This window comes from Ananas comosus, linkage group 22 (genome assembly GCF_001540865.1).
Source record: "Ananas comosus cultivar F153 linkage group 22, ASM154086v1, whole genome shotgun sequence".
NCBI lineage: Eukaryota > Viridiplantae > Streptophyta > Magnoliopsida > Poales > Bromeliaceae > Ananas > Ananas comosus.
The window spans coordinates 6778754-6802368 of NC_033642.1; the positions used below are offsets into that span (position 1 = coordinate 6778754).

At 37.3% G+C, this 23615-nt stretch overlaps 2 protein-coding genes and 1 long non-coding RNA gene across 4 annotated transcripts; 1 reads left to right on the top strand and 2 right to left on the bottom strand.

The window, feature by feature from the left end:
* LOC109727700 (protein yippee-like At4g27745) lies at window positions 502–2556 on the bottom strand. Its single transcript, XM_020257885.1, has 3 exons — window positions 2400–2556; window positions 1485–1610; window positions 502–972 (listed from the first exon to the last, which is right to left on the bottom strand). Exons 2-3 carry the CDS (start codon window positions 1575–1577, stop codon window positions 745–747), a joined length of 321 nt encoding a protein of 106 aa, XP_020113474.1. The 5' UTR covers window positions 1578–1610; window positions 2400–2556; the 3' UTR covers window positions 502–744.
* On the top strand, window positions 5962–8480 carry LOC109727413. The gene is made up of 3 exons (XR_002220766.1): window positions 5962–6141; window positions 6500–6778; window positions 8443–8480. It is a non-coding gene; the product is annotated as an uncharacterized LOC109727413 (long non-coding RNA).
* On the bottom strand, window positions 10996–23353 carry LOC109727195 (RNA-binding protein 1-like). Of its 2 annotated transcripts, XM_020257189.1 has the most exons (7): window positions 23033–23343; window positions 21090–21211; window positions 20800–21016; window positions 20298–20359; window positions 20111–20192; window positions 14561–14685; window positions 14135–14446 (listed from the first exon to the last, which is right to left on the bottom strand). In XM_020257189.1, exons 1-6 carry the CDS (start codon window positions 23178–23180, stop codon window positions 14582–14584), a joined length of 735 nt encoding a protein of 244 aa, XP_020112778.1. In that variant the 5' UTR covers window positions 23181–23343; the 3' UTR covers window positions 14135–14446; window positions 14561–14581. The 2 variants fall into 2 exon arrangements, with proteins under 2 accessions (XP_020112779.1, XP_020112778.1); XM_020257190.1 differs by lacking the exons at window positions 14135–14446; window positions 14561–14685 and adding an exon at window positions 10996–11363 and having other exon boundaries at window positions 23033–23353.

Sequence of the window (23615 nt, forward strand, 5' to 3'; positions counted from 1 at the left end):
AAAAGAGGAGAAAGAAGAAGAACAGGAGACAATAGTACGCACTGCAAATAATAAAAAATTCAAAGTTGCAAAAAGCTGAGGCAATAGATATTCTCAAGAGGCCCCAAATCCAACAAACTAATTGTTACAAATAAAGGAAGATTCTAGTTGAGCTTTTTCTTTTGGGTGGAAGAAAAACCAAGAGGAAAAAGAATCATAAAAGTCAATGACTCAAGGAACAAAGAAGCTAATTTTGAGGGTCAAAACTGTAATCCTACAAAAATGTTATCTTTTGAGTCTCTGGTACAGGATTATCTGTTTCCGAATTTGCCTATGGGTTCATAAAAACACAAGCTGCGAGAAAGAACCAACTCTTTGTTCTCATAATCAAGGGTTGAATTTTCTGGTAGTTCCTGCCTACACAGCTAAACACAAGCTTGCAAAAAAAACATAAAGTTTGGATATTTGCTCCAAATATCACGATCATAGAATCAAGCAGTACTATTTACGCATACCCAATTATAGACAATTGAACAATATCCACAAGATGTATCTTATTCACAAAGAAATCATCAGTCACCAGTACACCTTTACAAATAACACGAAAGCAAGAACGTGCAACAGGTCGAGACCAGAACTTACAGTTAAGCTGCTATCTACAGGAACAGATGGATTCAGAACACAACAGATGGATTCAGAACACACAGAAGTTTTCATCACACCAAGTCATATTCATCTGAATTGAATTTTCAACACTTGTCTTGGCTACCAGTTCTCCTTCGTGATCTTCGACTTCTCAAATATGAACTTCCCTTCCTTGTACTTCTGGGTCTCCTCGTAAGCCCTTTCATACTTCCATCCCAACACCTCGCGGCAATCGCCGCAATATATATCGGCGACGGTGTGCAGTCCCGTCATGAGCTGCCTATCTTCCTTTGGGCCGACAACTATGTTCATCGCATGTGAAAATAGAAAGGCACGACCATGTCTCCCCTACGCCAAATCAAAAAAAAAAAAAAAAAGGTGCTATTATTGAGAGAGTGTTATTCATCAAGACAAGGAGCAAGCACTACGATGCACCCAAGATGTCCTTTGCTAACAACCAATTGAATCTACTTCATCAGAATAGGTTCGCCTTTTGTTCTTGTTTGGCCCGGCTACAGGATAGCTTCTCTAGTAGCTTTCAAATCTACTCTACTTGGGAAAAACATAAGAGATTTTAGATGACAGGGCTATTAGTGCTTCCTCGAATAGCTCTACTCAAACAACAGTTTTGCTGATACTCCAGCAAGGCCAAACAAGGCCATACAAAGTACAAACCCAAGTTCATATATACAACGGAATTTTTACAAAAATAAAGTTTCATCGACAGGATTGATAAATTCAGCTTCCAGTTTCCTCTTGATATTACTCGAGAAATAAAAATTGCAGATAAACTTAAACTGAAAACAGAACAACTACAATATTAGTACCCAAAATTGGGAAAGCTCTACAAAGTGCTTCACCTGAAATGCTTTGGATATGATATCGTCGTGAAGACAGACATGGTTTCTGCAGTTGTAGCAGCTGTAAATACGAGGCCCGACGACTTCAGCCATCAACTCGCCGAAAATTCCTAATCCTTACTTGCCCTAATTAGCAAAAACAAAAAAAAAAAAACAGACACACANAAAAAAAAAAAAAAAAAACACACACACACACACACAAAATTAATAAAGAAACCCACCATATTACAAATAAAAGATCAAAGCAAAAACCCCCAAATCACAAAACCACAAACCCTTAAGATCAAACCAAAAAAAAAAAAAAACCCTACTAAAGAAACTCAAAATAGAAAGGAATAGATTAAAAGTCCATTACAAATAATGAAAAAAGTAAAAGGCACTTCTTTTGCCTCCCCCTCCTCCTACACACAACCTTTGATCCTGGTAACAAAAACTTGTCTCAAAATAGAGGTTAGAAATGATTGAAATGAAGAAGAATTAGGCCATGAAAAAAATAATAAAATAATTGGAGAAGCAAAGATTGGGTAAACAAGCAAGAAAATAATGAGAAAAAAGAAAACCTGAGGGTGAAAGCGACCGAGGGGTTTGGTAGGATAGGATAATCAAAGACACGAATTCAGGAAAAATTTGATTTTGATTTCAAACTTGTCAATGTTTAAATGGAAAGACCCAAATTTAGGGCAAATTTGGAATCAAAATCAAATTTTGAACAATCCCCAACACATTTTTTTGGCTCAATATTTGGATGGAAAGGATGATCATTGAGCCAAAGAGGAGGATGAAGTACTAGTGCTGGGAATATCTCTGATTCCTTGCTTAAACACCACCATTAATGGGGAAAAAAATAAAATAAAATAAAACAATAAGTGGGTAATTTAAAAAGAGGGGAATTTTATAATAATTACTTTTCTTTACCTTTTTTTTTATTTCATAAAGCAAGGCCTTGGAATATTTTTTCCTGGAGATATAATAGAAGAGTAAGGGCTCAGTTGTCTCAAAGAGGAAGAGGAGTGAGGGCTTTGTAGGGCTTTATTTCTTATTTCTTATCAATTTTCTTAGCATTTTTTTCTTTTTTATTTATTTATTTATTTATTTATATTTTAGGAGCTTTTATATTTTAGTGACTGTAAGATGACTAGAGTACAAGCCAAACACAAACAAACCTGTTTGGACATCAACATAAATTATTGGGTTCATTTTATAAGAAGTCCCACCACCAACCAAAAAGTACTTAGAAACTGTTACAACGAACGTATAAATAGAAATAAAAAATAATAATTATAAAATAGATAATCATAAAACACTAAAAAATAGAACATAAAAATTTACATGAAAAGTAATTTACAGAAAAAAAAATCACGGGTAAAAAAGAAATGGTGCAAAATTTATATATCAACTAGTGCAATTTTTATTAAAACAGTACAAATTTATTTTAAAACGGTGTAATCTTATTTTAAGAATACAATTTCATCATCTTATTTCTTCTTATATAATTTTTTATCTTTATTTTTTTCTTTTTTCTCTTCTATAATTTTTTTTTGTTACGCCTCTCCACCAACGGCCACGGCGCCGGCGACGACGCCACTAAAGACCCTCCGCTCCAAGGCTGCGGCACCGCAGCGACCTCCGCGGCGCCAATGTCGGCGGAGAGACGTCGTCGTTGGAGGCGGCGGAGGAGACGAAGGAGGAGAGAGAGGGAAAGGGTGAGAAGGGCGAGAGAGGGTGAGATAGGCGTCGTCGTCGGAGGCGGTGGAGGAGGGTCGGAGAGAAAGAAAAAAAGAACGAGAGAGAAAAAAATAGGAGAGAGAAAAAGATATAAGGGTATTTTGGTCAATTTGCTGAAAAATAGGACCGAATCTGCAAAAGCGAAAAAGGTGACCGACTTTTGTAAAAGCCCAAAACTAGTGAATTTTTTATGCAAATTGGCCATATAGTATTGATATTAACAACATTAAAAAAGCATATGTGGTACCAACCGTCCCTAGAGCAAGTGGCAAAAGACTTAATGGTTGGTACCTGAGACCCGAGTTCGAATCCTAGTTGATTCATATTTTCAGCTAAATTTATTTCTAAATAAAATAAACGAAGCGGGTAGCGTGCTACCGCCTACCTATCTCTCTCCAAAAAATATATATAATCTCTAATTTAATTAATTAAAATAACTAAAATCGAAAAAAATGAAAAGTGTAGTCCAAGTGTAGTCCAATTTAAACTTGCCCCTAAGTTATGTATATTCACCAACTCGACCAGCGGAGGGACGGCTTTTATAGCATGGGGCCCCTTCGACAGCAGCAAGTCAATTCAACTTGCCAAAGTTAGAAATGTAAAAGTTTGAATGTGCCACAATGTATACCATTGATTCGAGTGTTATACCATCAAAAATAAGATAACAGTAAAAGTATCTTTTGTTTCTAAAGGTACTCCATCTTGATTCAAACTACAAAGAGTTACCTCTACCTAATTATCTTGCTTATGTTTGGTAATTCGTGATGTTACTAAAGAGTGATTTTTTGTGTTGGCCAATAAACTTATGATTCCAAGTATTATTTACTAATGAAACTTAACCATATCTAATGAATTTGATTTTACCTTTTTTCCACAGAAACCAACCGTTTCCAGCACAATTAGCAAAGAATTTGACGATTGGTATCCGAAATCTTAAGTTCGAAATTTGTTTGCTCTACAGTTTTAACTAAATTTATACTTTTAAAAAATAAATAAAACAGATAACATGCTATTTTTCTCTCTAAACGAATATACTTTTAGTGGTATAAAAATTCACGTATCGTATCCGAATCTCTCTCTCTTAAATATTTTTATGCTGTATCATTTTTCATTAATGAAATATCACATTAGCATGGATAAATTTTCCAGGTACAATTATATAATTGTCATAATTACCCTTTGTTATCTTGTTCAGATGAAACTGTGCCAAATATTTCCAAGGGTCAACATAAACAAAAATAATGATATCTTAGTCACAAATTCATGGTAATTCACTTGGTTCATTGACAAAGATAGATGCAATCATATGATATGATGCTTATAAATAGTGTGACCATCTCTCACACTTATCCATATTGGCCCCATGCAGGATAATTCTTCTGTTTACGAAAATGCGAAGCGGCATGTCGCAGTAAAATATTCAATAATAATTTATCCAGTAATACAAAAATTATTTATATGATTGAAAATTAGAAATTTGATTTATACTTCTTAAAAAATCTCGAGATCCACAATTTACAACGATGGTTAGAATAGTAGTTCCCAAATTATTTTTGCCACAAAAGGATTTAAGGGAAAAAAAGTGTTACCAAACTTACCCTGTGAACTACTATTGTTGTGAAAAACTGAAAATAGGGTAGTTCAATTACCCCTTTTTTTGGGTAAACTTCAAATACCACCCTGTGGTTGCGCACTTTCTCATTTTAGTATCACGTGGTTTCATTTTTTTTTCTTGTCGTCAGATTTTTTTTTCGTTAAATCATTGACAAAGTTAAAACTAAAAAATATTAAAGTGAATATTCCATGAATCTATGTGGGGTATCTGAAGTTTTTTGTATATAATTTAACTAAAGGAAAATGAAATCAAAGGGTACTAAATTGATAAACTTTAAACAACAGGGCATTAAAGTGAGAAATTGTCAAAGTTTTTTTTTTTTTTTTTTTTTTTTTTTCAATAGTTCCTGAGGATGTGCACTACAATTTGGAGAATAAATTTTAGAAGGAATATTTCTCTGTCCCCACTACCGCAGAAAATAAACTCAGGAGGAAAGTTAATTGGGTTTGCATTTTACATCAGAGGAAATGGCATAAGAATATGTAGGGGACAAACTTTGGTGAAGAGAGAAAGTGCATGAAATACTACGACCACAAGCAATTATTGAGACCAAAAGCAATTATTGAGCGGTCGTAGGTTTTTTTTTCAAGGTCAGAGATTTGATACTCTGTTTGTAATTTCACAAGTTAAGCTTAAAAATCGTGTATACTAATTATTAGAGGGATATAATTATAGATAAAGAAATGGTATTGTAAGGTACTGGACTTCTAAAATTATGAAGTTACGGTGTGCATTTGATTGGAAAGCCATTTGAATCGTCCCGGCAAAGTTTGGTGAAGTTCGGAAGCCTTCAGGCGTTTCGGCGCGCGTAGGAGTGGAAACGAAATCCGAAAGGCTATATTGGGCCGTGAGCTAAAATCGGCATTAGCGTAGATGAAAAGATGATGAAAATACGCTCGAAAATATGTTTGAAGAGTCTCGGTTCGATTTGAAATGAATCGGAGGTCAAACGAGTGAAAACGGAGCGAAAACGGATGAAGCTGAAATTTGACTAAGTCTGGGCTGGAGGTCCCTCTGGGACCGGTCCCTGGCAGTGAGGGACCGGTCCCCGAACGCGAAAATGCCCATTTTGGACTGTTTGAGAGGCTAAGAGTTGTGGGGGCTTATTGCACTTGTTACATGAGTTGGAGACAAAGAGAGGAGATGGCTCTCTTCCTTTCTCATTTCCCCTCAACCGTAGCCCTCTCTCTCTCTAAAACTCTCTCTTTCTCTCTCTAAGAAGTGGAGCAAGGAAGGAGAAGGTGGAGGAGAAGGCTTGAAGAAGGAGTTCTACTTCTTCTTCTTCCTCTTTTGGCCATTGGAGAGCAAGCTTTGAAGGTAAGCTTTAAGAGCTTTAATAGCATATTTCTGTAGATTCGGTTTTAAACTCTAAGAATGGATTTAGTAGCTTTCCTAAGTGCTAATTAGATGGATTATGCTTGAATCCAAAGCTCAAATGGTGGATTCTTGCCTAGTTGTAAACCTAGGGCTTGAAATGGATTTCTTGGTAGATCATGGGTTTTGATCTCTAGAAATGGTATTTTTGGAATTCTAGGATGCTAATAAGATAACTAGTACCTAAATCTTGAATTGATTTGGAGTATTTAGCATCAATGGCATCTAGGGCTTCAAAAATGGGGTTTTTGTAAATAGTTGGGTTTGATCTCTATTAACCCTCTGTAAACCTAATTGCTAGGTCTCCGAACGCGTTTGTACACTTGGTTTGAGCATTCGTCGAGTCTACGTGAAGATATTGAAGAAACGAACCTTCCGGCATTCGTTTCCGCTTGGAGGGCCGAGGCGGCGTCCATAAATTGTGGGATCGGATTCCGAGTGTCGAAACCGAAGACCTATAATTTCTGGATCGCAGATCGGAGATCGTTCGGTGGTCGCGCGTGAATTGGGTCGAGCCGAGCGGCGTGCGCCGCGGGAGGCCGATTGCGAGTGACGACGAGCAATCGGAACGCGATAAAAGGTGGGGGGTGTTCATCTCGAAGCAACCGAGCTTCTTCCTATGTCTTAGTGCTTTATCGATTTGCATATAGCATATTGTATATTGTTATGCATTATAGGGTGATGATACATGCATTCCTTCTCCTTGTATGATGTCTATAATTAATATAGTTTTATGATATAGATACTTGATGTAATGGACATAAGGATTAGGAGATGACATTAGTGGTGTTAAATGAAAGAGGAACCTAGTATTGTATCTAAAGACATAGTTTACTAGTGGCATTGGACTTAGTGTGATAGAAACACATATAACTTGAACTTAGTATTGGATTGGTTATTGTACTAGAAACTCTAGTTAACGTTGATCAAGTTGCATATTAGGATATTGCATTATAGGGTGCTAGATGGCAATTGTTATATGTCATGGCATGCTAGTGATAGTGTAGTGTTGATTGTTTAATACTTGTACCTAGTATGCATGAGATTGGGACATAGTGTTGTGAAACCCTATAATGGCATGATTCATGTGGATTAAACTCTAGTTGAGTGATCACCTAGTGAATATGTGCAAGTAGTGTATCGAGAACATTAAAATATGACGAGTGGCATCTAGTTAATGTTAACCCATGACGAGTGGCACATGAGAATTGAGTTTAGTTGACACTACGGCATCGAACATAGGGATAGGTGAATTCCCCAGTTGCGATTTGGGTAGAGAACCTAAAGTGTGATATTGTTAACCCTAGATGATAGGGTGTTCCTAGTTGATGATACTATCCTTAGTTGATAGGATGTTCCCAGTTTATGAGGATTTGGATCGAACTCACATAGCTTGTCTGCGCCTGGTGTGGTAACTCCACACAGGTAGTGCACTCCGGAGTTGTCATCCGATGAGGGCTAAGATATTTGCCCTTGGACTAAAGTATCTGTCCGTATGCGGTCTCGGGGGTAGTTGAGCAGTAGGACTCCTCCTCTATGAGACTTACACGCGTGAGATTGTGAGAGAGCCTCGAGTTCGCCGAGAGATTGGGTAATCTGATGAGTTACATTGTTATTGTGTATAGTCGCTTGGTAGTTAGCCTGGTGGATTTGCCTTCATACCGTGAGTGAACATACTATTCCTTTACCTATGAGATTTGAGCGGGACAGCCTTGCACCTAGTAGAGCGAGATTGAGTCGGGCGAGGAGCGGGGTAGCTCTTTGCCTAGGACCTTCGAGATTGAGTCGGACCTTCGAGATGTGAGTCGGGCCAGGAGCGGGGTAGCTCTTTGCCTAGGACCTTTGAGATATGAGTTAGGCGAGAAAAGAGCGGGGTAGCTCTTCACCTACTGGATTTGAGATCTTAGGCAAGTTGGCCTAGTCGATTGGGTAGTAACATGAATAGCATAAGTGGATTACATTCATACCATGATTAGACATAGTAGACTGCATAACTATGTTGTAGTTGTATTCATTACACTGTTGAAGCATACTAGCATGATAATTGGTTATTGCTAGATGATGTTCCATGCATTCTTTGAATTTGATGGCATAGTAGATATAGTAGCAGTTTATTTCTATCTACCTTTTTATCTATCTATCTGTGCCAGCTTAGACCTAGTGGGAAGATCGGCGGAGTCGGCGGCCGAACCCACTGGAAACTATATTTATATAGTTCTCACCCCGTGTAATTTTGGGGTACAGGTACACACGAGAGCGGACCAGCAGATGATCGCGGTAAGGGCTTAGCGCCCTAGTTGCATTAGTCTACTTTCCTATTTCTGCATTAGAGTCACCTTTTATGCTTTGAGAGTAGATGATGTATAGGTTGTGAGGTATTTTGGAAGATTGTAAACTCAAAGTTTATGTTTTGGATGGATGTAAAGTTAATCAAATGTTCTACGTTGAATGGATGTAATAGCTTAGTATCTTTCTCTCTCTTTTGTTTCACTTGTATGTTTATTACTCGTGACACTTGCTCTTGTAATGTTCAGTACTGGTTGTGCTCTTGCTATTGTTGTATGATCGTGTATGTATTCAAGATGATTTTCTGAAGATTTGTTGTATATGATCTCGTCGCTTTAGCCTGGGGCAGACAGGAAAGGTGCTGTCCATCCGGCGTCTGTCCGACGTGCCCAAACCGGACCCAAATGGGTAGCGGTAGTTCGGGGCGTGACAGGTATTGTTTCCAAGAATTGACCAAAATAATTTATGATTTATGCTTTGTTTATGATTTATGCTTCGGTAAATTGCACTATTAGCCATTAAGAATTGCTTGAAATGTTGTTGGTGATAGCACGCATTGTAGGTAGATTGCACGCGAAACAAGACTAAGCGTTCATTTGGAATGGTAGGTAGATATGTAGCGGGTGTAAATTTTAAATTTATAATTATTATATTATAGGTTATGTAAAATCACTTAATAAAATCAAATATAAGTACTAATATATATATAATATATAGTTATAGTATATATATATAGTATATATATATATAGTAATATATATTATATATATATCTTATTTGGAAAGAGAAGAAAAGAGAATATTAAATAAAAATTAAAGGCAGAAGAGTGAGCACATCAAACTTTAAATATAATATATTTACTCATAATATAAAAAAGTAAAAAGTAAGCATTTTAAAAATTATATAATTATTAAATTCAAATTTAATTTTTTTAAAAAATAAGACGTGTCTTTTCCTTTGAGAAAGACAGAAATAAGAGTATTAAATTAAAAATTAAACTGTGAAAGAGAGAGAGAGGGAGAGAGTCCGTAAGAGAGGGAGAGGAGAGAGAAAATATATAAATATTAAATTAAATAAAAATTAAAGTAAGAGAGCACATACACCGTGAGAGAAAAAAAAAATATAAGGAAAAAACATGTCACATTGAGAGAATACTTCCTGGATAGATCAAATCAAAATAGAATAGGTTCATGATCTACACTGCACCGGATGCACCCAATATTTTTATTGCCCAGTCATAGTGCATTGAATGCAATTTACAAATATTATACGTGATACTCCTTAAAAATTAATTATAAACAATTCAAAAATTAGGATTTAATTTATTGAGTATATGACATTCGAATGTATTAATATGCAGTAAGATAATATGAGGAGAGAATACCCTCTCTTCCTCCATCTATAAAATGGCCTGATGAATTTCGCAATAAATTATTTATGATATATTTTTCACAATACTACCAAATGAAGAAGCATATTTCTATATACTTTCACTCCAACTCCTTTATGGCAATAGCTAAATGTGCCCCCAAAGTAAAAATATATAGAACAGCTAGATCTGAAACATATTGCCTGCAAATTTGCACACCTATATGCTGGGACCAAATACTACTGAAAGATTAAGTACCAATTAATGGGTCGAAGTAAACAGCTAAACAGATAAGCAGAAATTAGCAATCCGTATCTGAAAACAATGAAGCAACCACCAATTGCAAGCACAGTGGCAGTAACAACTAGGGGTGTAAACGAGCCGAACACGAGCTGGCTCGCAAACAGCGAGCTGGATTGCCACCCCTAGTAACAACACGGCTGCGCAGGGAATCACCGAGGACAGAGAAACTGCAACTCCAAAACAAATCACTCAAAAAATTCTGAGGCCCATGATCGCCAAAAGAGGGAATAAAATGATCGACAGTGGTAAGCTATTGGAGAGATTTTAGTGACAAGCAAGTTGAGCTTCAAACAGCTGTTTTTTTTTTTTTTTTTTTTTGGAAGCTCTCGACGGGCCTGACAAGCGATACGCGTCAGTTCTACGAGTCTGCTGTTGATGCAGGGTATGACAAGCAGGGAGAACAAATGGAAACAGGTCATGTCAATGGAGGATTAATTTTGGTTTTCAAAATCAACAATGACAATACCGAATCAAATTACCAGCTGACACTAGCCTAAATCATCACATAAAAATGCCAAGGATGAGTGAACCCAGCAGCTCAAACTATAAATGATGTAGTTAGATCTGCTCATTCAAAAGTTAATGGAGCTAAAGACCACAACACGAGAAATCCAAAAATACTACAGCAGACTAAACAAGTAATTGAATGCCAAGAAACAATCTGAATGTAGGGGGGATTAGGTTATTGTGAAGCAAATTAAATTTATAATAATAATAATAATAATAATAATAATAATAATAAGGAACTGGATCTGCACTTGGCCACAGTTATACAAATAGAATACTTTTATATCCTCTCGAATCCATAATTTGTATGACTAAACAAGCATACAGTGCTATAAAATTTAACAAAAAAAGCCACATATGTAGAACCATTTGCTTTACAATAAGAGAAGTAACATGGACTTTACACAAATCACAAGATATTTCTCAGGCTTGAAAAACAATCCAACAAAACCAAAGAGGCCAATATCACCAAATAGGTTAGATTAATACCTAGAGGTGAGAAACTAAAACTACAAAACAGTTTATCCTAGGAACCTCAGAATCAAATTAAACCAGCAAGTGCTGAACACCATTTCAAAAGCATAGTAAAACAATCATATCTCATCTTCACCTTACATGAATTTACATAGAGTAAACAGTGAAGAATGACTAGCCATAGAAACCAAGAGATTAGAGCTCTTCATTACTCTGAGAAATCTTACTGTCAACAAGAAAAGATATGATTTGAAATATGAGATCAATGATTAACCATGTAGTAATCCATCGGCCATAAAAATAACATCAATAGACTACTCATGTTCAGATCAGATTACTAATCAACTAGATATCTATTTCAATGCTTCTTTCAAGCATCCATACATGCAGAATGTTTAGCACATTTTTATATTAAGAGTTAGCACGAGCAGAATTTGGTTTATACAAAATAGAAAAGAAGGATATCACAGTATCATTGTGTATATTCAATTTGTTTATTCATCTACGATCATAAGATGGCCATGAATTAAATTTCAATTCTTTTCGACCAATAAATATATGTTTATGCAACTACTATTTGAAAACATTCAATTGTTTACCAAATAGCTGCAGGGGCAGTTACCTTTTTGTGTGTAAAGAAAAACATTTCCATACATTACAAGGATGTAACTATGTCCATCGTCTAAAAGCCTGAATAAAGAAGCAAGGATGAAACAGATAGCTAGGCAGTCGGCATAGAACTTTTCGAAAGAAAACTATCAAAATGGATGCTGAGAAAAGTAATACATACGTAACAAATAACCTTCAAATACATAACAAATAACCTTCAAAAAAGTAGAAACAATGGAAAGAAAAAAATCCATATAACCTGTTACAACTCGTTGAATTAAAGGCTTAGTAGTTGTTGCTGTTAGATGATACCAGAGCGGTATGCAAGGAAACTGCCTACCTACAATAAGTAAACTAAACCGGCAGGTTTTCCAAGAATAGTTTAGTTTCAGATTTGATACACAAAATTAATATGATTTGGTCTCAGTACTATGTACAAAAACAAATCTTCAATTGAAGCTAACCAATCAATTACTGTTAAGCATTTGAGTTCTTATATTAATAATACATAGAATATACGTTTTCATTTTTTTTTAAAAAAAAAAGAAGAGATACACGGTTATATCTTAATTGGGTGGACATGGCGCACCCACAGACTGAACCCAGATGGACAGAATTATGCAATTTCTGGTCAGCCTTTCTGCCCTAAACAATTTAGTTTTTGGTTCATACTTGTGTTGAACCAATTAATTCCTTAAGTTTATCTTCCAAAACTGCTACCATCCACACCACTAGAAGCAGCATATGTTAACCAGAAACAAAATACCTAACCCAACAAGCATAAAACCTTACTCAACCCAAGCCAGATTGACACGAAAAGACAATGATCTGGACCTAAAGCAACCTTCAGTGAGAGAACCCCGAAGGACCTAATTGATATTAAAACGTGAAACCGAAACAACGTGAAACCTGATACAGCCTAAAAGGAAGGAGGCCGGAACGTGAAATGACCTGAACCAGATAATTCAAACCCCAAAGCAACCTAGGACAATCAATAGCACCTAAACTCAGAAAAAAAAGAAAAAAGAAAAAAAAACTGTCTTCCTCCTTTATCTGCTGCTACTCGTGTCCTTAAGGTAGACCTCCATTCGTCCCCTCCCCCCAAAAAAAAAAAAAAAAAAAAAAAAAAAAAAAAAAAAACTCTAGCCATATTTTGGCGAATTTGATGTTTTATACATCATGAATATAAATTACTATATTTGATTAGTGGTGTCCTTCGGTCCTTCCCATGTTCATGTCCTAGTTTTTAGGGGTGGCCAAGCCTTGCAGTGTCCATGTCCTGTGTTCATGTCAATGTAACCCAAGTCCAAACAGATCAAAACTAGACAAAACATAAACGAGTGCTCCAAACTCGAAATAATTCAAACCTGCCCCGAACCTGAAATGATTTGATTCGAATATGATTTAACCTACCTGAGTAAGACCTCTCAGCACTGACGGACAAATCTAAATGGAATTGTACAAATATGGTCTACAGCATTGACTGAAGCCAATAGAAAAGCAGATTGCTCAAGTGTTTTCATAACAACTTCAACAAGCCTTCTAAATGAAAGTCCATCATTGTTGACTAATAAATGAGAGTTTGGTTGCTTTAGGTAAAGGAATTAATTATATTTTTACTGCCGGAAATTTGACGATAATTCAATTCCGTTCTCCTACTTACAGTTTCAGCAATTTAATTTCTGACGTTAACACAGTGCTACTTGCGATAACTTCTGTCGCCAGTCTGCAGTCCCAAAAGACACCACATCAGTACTGTTGCTAGAATATGCTTTGTGCAAATCAAAAGTCTGATAGCAAAATTAAAAGTCGTGGCCAATTTAAAATGGCTAGAATTTGAACTCTAAAATTTAAAAACCATGGTCAAGACTGTATAAGTTAAAACTGTATATTTGAAAGCCAACGGATGAAACTCGGATCAGGGTCTCCAAAGGATTAGATTTGCAATCAACCCAAAAAATGATAGGATTGAGTAAAAGCCAAAGTAAATTGCATATAAAACTATTGAGTGCTGTACCCATTTAAATGACCTTTACAACTTGCCTTATTAGTGTAACCTTACATGCCTTGTAAGCTCTATACAAGTATACAACAGATGACCATCTACTTTTCTATAGATTAAAGCTGGATAAGATATTTCTCAAAGACTACCACAAAGAAAGGCAGTTTAAGTACGTAGTTATTCAAAAAGGCTGCAATAATTGCCCTTATAATTATGGTTACAAGTTCTACTCTTAAAAAAAAGAGGTTGAAAACTTAAGGATATCCTCTATTATAGATTAAATTACCGGGAGTTAACAACTAGCTACAATCACAAAATTAACTGGTGCATCTGGCTACTTGAAGACCAGAAATCCAACCAGCTGCACAAACATAGATCGCAAGAAAGAGCACCTTAAATTTAGGTATCACATTTGGTATTAAATCGCCACCTAGAAAGCTAATGTCACACATACATTTTTCGCACACTTAAAACGCGATCAACTGAAAGCCACGATGTCTACATCATCCAACACTCACTGTTAATTAGTTAATACAGTACGAAATTATGTCAAGAAATAGCGGATACAGCATTCTGGACTAACTATAGAGTCCAAATATATGATTATGCCTACGATGATAGTAATCTAGCGGATCGAATTCCCAGTCGGATAATCGGCTACATCCCCGCAAACTTTTGGCCACATGAAACGACCGAGCCTACAAGAAAGCGTTCGTCAATGATGATTTAGTGCACTTTACAACTACAACATGATGCCTCTATCCTCAAGTAGATTTGACAGACATGTAAAACGCACAGACTTCGCAAATCACCTGTAAATGGAATCGGACCATTTAACGCCTACCACGGGGCCCACCAGATGACCTCGGTCCAGGATGGCGAGCAAACTGCAGCCTCAGATTGGCTGATTCACGATCATGCTCGTCAAACTTATAACCTGCAAAATGAACCGTGACTATTTACGCGTCGAATGAGACTGCTTCGTGCGAGGAGCAGCGTACCTTCAAGGATGACACAGTTACTTACAACGTTACGCATATTAAGTAATCGGCTTACATCAGGATGCCAAACAAGGCAGAAGAGGTAAGACAGGAAGGCGTTATACAGGCCCAATTCTCATATAAACAGTAGCTCTTTGTAAGTTAGAACCTAACATGTATTAATTGGTCAATCTTCTTGCTCTGGCAGATCTTCAGGGAAACCCCATAACTAATGTTCAGGGACTCTTATAATAGTGATATAACTGGTCAAAAAGGTCTGCCAAGAAACACCAAGATAACGTATAGACAATAGCTACGCGTACAAGAAAAAAATAATCTACTAGCACCTGAAAGTAATTGAGAAAACATGATGATTTTTCCATGCACTTACCGTGTCTTGTAGCAGATAACGTCATCAGATAGTATAAGATAGTTGTCAGATTATTATTTAATATATAACTTACAAATGTGATTTATTAATGTTCATATGCCTAGAATACTTTTACGATATTCCACAAAAGCTCGTGCCCCACAATTTAAAACATTCACCAATGATGAAAGTTTGTGAAAATAATCTGAATTTTGTAATAAATGTCTACTGATTTTCTTAGAGAAAAATTGAAGATTGAAAGGTATCATAAGTTGCAAAAGTAATTTCTTGACCGACAGAAATAACACATACAAGTAGATTTCCAGATTACACGCATATATGTTCACGCACCATATTTGTATCACATCATGTCCGTACCCGCATCCATATCCATGGATCAGAGGTAGAACATACAGGAAACATGGATAGTCTTATTAAAAGAAATGCTAAAAGGAAATAGAAAGAACTATGGTTTATATAAGAAAATCTATTTGCTTAGTAAAAGTACATATTTCTTGACCTCAATTGTGTGAAAACATTTCAAAAGAAGGTTCCCATTGGCTCTAAAGATGTTAGAACCCAAAAATGACACGTTGAACCCGACATGATGCGGAACCAGATTCAAAGAGGATTCGGTCTGAGTCATCTTTTATTTATTTGAGTCAATTTTGTATTAGGGTTAATTGAGTCGTTTAGGTTTTAATTATTTTTTCTAATTTTCAGAATTATTTTGGTTGTTAATTTGTTTTAGTCGGTTTTAAAGATTTTTTAGGATTTATCATACAGAATAAATCTCTAAAAATTAAAATTCGGGATATAGTTTAGGTTTTTTTATAGATATATTTGAATTAGGAAAGATCCCTAAAATAATAGAATTTGAATTAGATTAGGATTATGCTTTGAAGGTTATAAATATAGCCTATGCATTGTAATTTAGGAGATGAGTCATCATGGAATAAATTTGGGTTTTTGTTTTCTAAGGAAGTGAATTCTCGAAATTCGAGGATTAGATTTCGTCTAGAAACGACTAATTGTCGAGAGTATAAGCTTCGAAAAACCCGAAGATAATTAGAATGCATTAAGGGCATTAAGGAAGAGTCCGCGAGAGCAACAGTGCAAAATCTGCACTGGAGCAGAATTTGCTCTCGGGGACCGGTCCCTGGCAGGGAGGGACCGGTCCCATCAGGCTGGGCTGGCGGGGACCCATGAGGCAACCAGTCTCTGGCAGGTAAGGACCGGTCCCCGAACGTTAACCCAGCGAGAGAAGCCAAAATTTGGCTAAGTCTCGGAAATCCAACTCTCGGGAACCGGTCTCTCGAACAAGGACCGGTCTCCCGGGGACTGGTCTCTCAAGCAAGAACAGGTTCCCGAACGCGAAATCCCCTCTGCCCGAATGTGCAGCTCTCGGGGACCGGTCTCCCCGACCTGGGATAGGTCCCTCACTACGAAATAAGCCAGTGAAGGCTATTTAATAGGTGGAAAGTTGAGGGGCTTATTTACAAAATAGCCTATATAAGGGCTTGGGGGACCACTCCTCTCCCTCACTCTCTCATTTCCCTCTCCCACACTCTCACTCTTTCCCTCTCTCTCTCTCTCTAGAAAGAAAAGAAGGAGAAGAAGAAGGAGAGGAAGGAAAAGAAGAGAAAGAGGAAAGAGAAGACTAATTAGAAGGAGGAGGTCATCTTCTTCTCTCCCTCCCTCAAGCTTGGAGCTTGGTTTTGAGGTAAGCCCTCAACCCTACCATGGTGGATTTCTTGGGTTAGGGTTTTGTTGCTTAGAAATGGTTCGAGTGGAACCTATTGAGGTTAAGGAGATGGCTCGAGCTCGAAATGGAAGCTCGCGCCACGGATTTCCTCACCGTTGCTAATCTAGGGCACGGATTTGGGATTTTTGAAAAGTTAGGGTTTTGATCTCGTTTAATGGGTCGCAAACCTAATTGCTAGGTCTCTAAACGCATAGGCGAAGACGGTTCGTCGATCCGACGAGCGAGCGCGAAGATATCGCCGAAACTGATACTTGAGGGTTCGCTTTGCCCCGAGAAGTTGAAGCGACGCAAAAGGACCGTGACGTCGAGTTTGCTAACTACGCGGCACTACCAAAAGGTGGGGGAGTGCCATCCCGAAGCAGTCGAACTGCTTTCTATGTCTGAGTTCTATCGTTGATCAATTACATATTGTAATATAGCATTATAGGGTGTTATATGCAGTTGTTACATATTGTGGCATGCTAGGGCTAGTTTGGTTTCGCGGATATAGTGAATGAGAACCTAGTATGCATGAGCTGAATATGAGATAGTTAACCCTGTATGTGATGAATGTGCTATGTGAATATGAACCTAGTATATTGCAAACTAGTGTATTGAGAACGAGTGGCATCTAGTTAACAATGAACACAGAACGAGTGGCATCTAGTTGATATGAAAACCTTAGTGTAGGGAACACTATGAGATTGAGTACCAGGACACTTGGGTTCTATGATGAGATATGAGATCATCCCAGTTGGTAGGATGTTTACAGTTCGTGAGATTGGAACGAGCTCACATTGCCTGTCTGCGTCTGGTGTGGTAGCTCCACACAGGTAGTGCACTCCAAAGTTGTCACCCGAGGAGGGTTAACGTATCTACCCTTGGACTAACGTATCTGTCCGCAAGCGGTTTCAGGGGTAGTTGAGCTTGAGCTCCTCCTCTATGGAACTTACTTATGTGAGATTTCGAGCGACTCTCGAGTTCGCTAAGAGATTGGGTAACCTGATGTGTCACATTGCTGTTGGGCATAGTAGTTGGTACTTAGCTTTACCCTATGACACATGCATGCATCATTTCAGATTGAGGCATAGTTAGATGTTCATTTTATATACTCGCCTGTTATTATAGATGATTTCAATTCAGCAAAATATCTATCTATTTGCATGTCTATCTGTGCCTGCTTAGACCTAGTAGGAAGATCGGCGGAGTCGGCGGCCGAACCCACTGGAAACTATTCGTAGTTCTCATCCCACTTTGTTGCAGGTCCGAGTTCGAGCGTCCCCGGTGAGCGCGAGGATTGTGGCAAGGGCATAGCGCCCTAGCGGTATATGTACATAGCTAGCCTTACTACCTTTTGCATTAGCCCTACCCTGTACTTATGTATTGAGAGCAGATGATGTATAGGGTGAGGTTTGAGAGTGATTGTGCTTATGTTTTGGAAGATTGTATGAGATGAATTAATTGTATAAAGTTAAATGAGTTTAATGGTTAAGTATCTCTCTTTTAGCACTTGTATACCTAACATGTGTTGCTTGCTCTTGGTTGATATGCATTGTTTGTGCTTTGTCATTGCTGTATGATCATGTATGTAAACAAGTGCATTTCCTGGGAACTTGTGTACATGATCTCGTCGTTGAGGCCTTGGGCGGACAGGGGAGTTGCTGTCCGTTCGGCGGTCCATTCACCGCGCCCGAACCGGACCAAATCGGTAGCGGACTCGGGGCGGGGGCGTGACATATTTCAACTGCGGTCATGATATTTTCTTCCCTTCCCCTTCTCTGTCCTGTGTGCCGGTAAGATTCTTCTTTCTAAGAGGTTCTATCTTCTCTTTCTCTTCTTCTTCTTTTCTCCTTTCCTCTACTTCTCTCTTATTATTCTTTTAAATTTGCTTTCTCTATTATCGGCTATTTTCTTCAATTTTCTCTTAATTTTTTTTAAAAAATACAAAATAAAAAAATTATCGGAACCTTCTTTTTAGAGCGTACTACTTTTGGATTTTTTTTAATTACGAAAATTAATTTAAAAATTCATTAATTCTTTTATAAATTAGAAAAATATGTAAAATAATCTAAAATTTCTAGAAAATTCTAAATTTGGTTTTAAATTTATTTTGGGCTCATCACTTGCAAGATAGATTAGAGTTGTCCTAATTTGTCCTACATCACGACATTATGACATTCATTAGAACATTGAATAGCATTACTTGCACGTTAGCTAAGAGGGACAGATAGAGTGGATGCTTATGACTGAAATAAATATTACTACAAAAACCAAATAAAGGCACAAGTCATATATCCTAGTCCTACAACTGAGTCAATGCAAACCAATGTCAACTGGAATGGGATACGATGCGATATGCAATACAGTCATGGAGTCATGGTACGCTGGTTTCTCAGTAAAGCAGAAAGACGGAGCAGGTTTAGTTGGATGGTTAATCCAAAACGTGGTTTGATTCGGAACGGCAAATATGGCTTGATATACATGAAAAATCAATGGCTTACCTTTTCTTACTATACAAATATTTTTCTGTTGTTAAGATATGGTTTTATAGTCTCCTAAACACCATTCAAAAGAAAAAAACAAAACAAAACAAAACAGCCTCTCTTTCATCATAGTTCTTTTAGGTAACCTAACAAATTAGGTGTAGAAAATCTAAGTCCTTTTATACTATTTTCAATTTTAGACTTTTTATGAGCAAGACTGGAAACCCGCCATGAATCAGAACGTGTAATGTACATCACAGTTCTGCAGGATTGTCTACGATCCCGGCAATAGTGACATAGATACCAACCATTAAAGTTCGCAAAGGAAAAAACAATGCCACTTCTCCACCCCTGCAGCTAGTCAGCAGTCATTTTCTAACAGCTTATAGAAGCTACTTGTGCACCTATGATTTACATTTTAGGATAAACTACAAAAGCAACTAATAAATGAAAATACAAGCTTCATAAGTCATCTAGTATCCATTTTCCAGAGGAGAACAGTCAATGGCAGATTCTGAAACTTCTTCATGTTAAAATAACAGGAAAAGAAGTGAAGAAATTCAATACAGTTAGAGATAAAATATTAGGAGATAAAATATTGACAATTTCCAAATAAAGAGACAAATCAGATACGTATAAGAACCATAAAGTGCAGATCCAACTACTACCATTATTGCCATGCACTTGCCAAAACAGTGAATGGCTAAAAGAATTGGAAAGAAATTAAAATGCAATTTAACATATTCAGAGTAAGTTACGAAAATTGTTGGACATATAGTTTTCACCTTGCAAAGCATCCAAAGCAACAGCAGCTTGTGCAGGGGTGGCAAAATCAACAAAGCACAGGATAAGCGGGTCCCCTCCAGGCTGTTGAGAAAGTAAGCATGAAGCTAAATGATGAAGCTAACAAACAGAAAAAGAAAGAAAGTACAAAGCAAAATATCCACAAACAACTTATAATCATTGACTTACGTGTCTGGATTCCTTATTGACAAGTCTCACCTCACGAAAACCTACAAAAGGACGGAAGATATCTGCAGGAGAAAAGTGAAGGAAATACATCTATATATATATACATATAGTATACATATATAATATAATAATATATATATTATATATATAGAGTCTGGTACTATGGCTATAATAGCACAAAGCAACTTGGTGCACCATAATTTTCCCGCCGTTAGATCTACCTTGTATCAATTTAACAGCCGTTAGATCATACTATTCAACCAACCACCCACTCAACCCTAGGGGGCCCACATCATCCTAAACCGCACATCTCTAATCCAATGCCAAAAACATTGGTACACCAGTGACTTGGTGCTATTAAACAGCATATAGCCTAGTTCTCTATATATATATATATATTATATATATATAGTATTATATATATATATGAATGATGAAATTACTGCTCAAGCTTCTGCACTTAGGATTTGAACAGAAACATGAAGTGGAGACATCAGGATACGTGAAACTTCCCTGCGAGTAACATTCGCAGGGAGACCTTCAACAAACAGAGTATTTGAGGCATCAGGAGGAAGAGGAGGCTCTGGCCTAACACCAGCATATCCAAGGGTCCTGCTATCCACACCTCCAGCAACTGCAATACGCCGATCATCAGCTGGGTAACCAGGCATTGCTCCGAGCACAGGTCTAACAGCTTCAGTGGGACCAAAGGAAGACATCTACAAAATAATTTCCATGTTGAAGCCACGTGTTATTGAAGGAAAAAAAAAAAAAAAGAGTCACAATCAGTACCCCATTTCGTAAGTAACGATCATAAGAAGCTCCTAAGGTATCGGTGTCTCTGACTACACGATAACCTGCCCTTTCTTCCTCACGAGGATAATAACCAGGCACCTCCGAACCACTAGGCATATCTTCAAAAATCAAAAGGTTTCAGTTGGTAAGGATGTTTATTTGCATAACTTAAATGTGTTAGTGATATAATACAATCTCAACAGAGTGGATGTCCACACACCAATCAGAACATTTCTCGAAAGAGAAAAAACAGCTTTTTAGGTCACTTGACAGATAAAGCACAAGTATACACAACTCTAGTTCAACAAGCCAGTTAGCCCATAGGTCATACGTCATAGTTCAGCAGGGTTACACATTTAGTTGTCCGGGATCAAAAGTTGGCAACAAATATTCAAACAGATATGATTAAATTAATTTCAATTAAATGCATGCCAAAAAAGAAAATATGTAATAAATTGCTAAAGCAAGATCCCTAAGCTACTTTATCAAGTCTTCTTGTAACGGTAACAAATTCTTGCTGATGTTCACGATTCTCCAAATAACAGTGATATAAGGACAAAGTTATTGGAGATTGAGCATGCAGCTCCAAAAGAGGTAGATATTCATTGGATCAGGAGAGTCTTCAGGATATAAAGACTTAAGAGGATCTATTGTAACAGAACACTACAGTAGCGATAGTAGCATATAGCATCAAAATTAAAGTGTCAAAGGTATCTGAGGAAGCCACACAGCGCTGCCCTATATTGAGGGCTACTGTTCCTCTATGCCTAAGTGAGGATTGCATATCATTAGTAGCCTTTATTGCAATCTCATTCTTCCACAATCTTCCAATCTCTCAAGCAACTCCTTTCTCCCACCTCTTCTCCCAACCCATACTCTCAAATTTAAAAATCAAGTAGTAGTTCTCTATACTTCAAACTTCTCAATGCAAACCTTCTAATAAGCTTCGAGTAGATCTGCTCTTACTTTGTTTGACTAACTGTCTTTAATGTTTCCATAGTATTTAGCATTCATTGTTTTAGATCATCAAAAAAGCTGGGTCGAAGTTGCTTTTGCAATTAACTAACTAATTCCAATGTATCAAATCATATCAGCTTAAAACAACAGGACGATGCCACATCATATTGGTCAAGGCTAATTTTTCAACCCTACAACACATGCATGAATTACGTGAATAATTTGATCATAGATATGTGCACGTAAAAATATTTTTTTCCTCCAGGTAGACATGATTGGTAGCTTGATCTCATATGAAAGACATGATAGCACAAAAATAATAACAAATTGCACAATTTCCATAAACTAAGCCGATCTTATATCAGGTTTTACGCGCAATATATAAATTCCTGCATAGCTGATAGAAAAAGGTAGAAAAAAATGTCAATAAGGATAAAGTATAGTATCAAACGAAATATTTACTTTAAACAAAAAAAAAAGGAATTACATGAAAAAATCGTTCACATGAATTAAACCATTTGCGAGGTTCTTGATAAAAGATGCTTAGCATCCCAAAATATTTCTTAAAACCACTTCGTATGCGAAAAAGCAGTGAGCACAATAGCCAAGAGAAGCAAAGCTTTCAAATCAGCACAGCAAACTATCCAATTTTAGACTAAAATAAAAAATTTCACCACTGCAGCAGCAAAAAAAAATCAAATTTCATGAGCTAATATACCTAGAAAAATCTCAACTCTATCCAGATCAAGCTCAATACCGAAAAGATCGTGACATCACAACGAATTTACATCTCACCACAAATTCTCCCAAAATCCACATCTTTTATTAGATCAAGCGCAAAATGTGAACCTAGATCTACTTCCACAAGAACAAAAACGAGACCATAACAAATTTCAAGCACAAAGAACGACGAACAAGGAAACAAACAAGTCTCAAACGGGATGCTCACACAAGTCCAAAGAAGGAGAGAGGGAGAAGAGAACCAGGGTAATCTGGGCGGGGCCGTTTAAGCGTCCCGGCGGCGGCGGCTGTGGCGGTGGCGGCGGCGGCGGCGGTGGGGGCGGTGGCGGCGGGGGCCATCGCCGCCGCCTGGTACCGGGCGTCGCCGTACCTCCAGTAGGCGTCGGCCATGGCTACGGGATCTGCAGAGAGAGTGGGAGGAGGAAGGGGGAGCTAGGGTTTTCCGCACGGTGGCGAACGCGTGGGCGCAGGTTAAAGGAGTGGAAACAACCCTAGCTTGATACCTGACTTGAAATTAATTCCGATTCCAAAAGGCTTAACTTGTGAAATTAAGTCCAAGCCTAAATTTAGGATCAAGCACTTTTTAAAATCAATTCGAACTGAGCTTCCGCAAGCCTAATTTCGAGTCGAGCGGTCACGAGTCCTGAACGAGCCACTTGAAATTTTTAACACCGCTCAATCTATAGTTTATTTTTTAGAGAACATTATCTAAATTTAATACAAAAACATATCTAATAGGTTTAACATATAAAATATATGCATGAATATGATATTACAATATTAAGAAAAATAGTTTAGAAAAAGTAACAATGCGAGAGAAAGAGT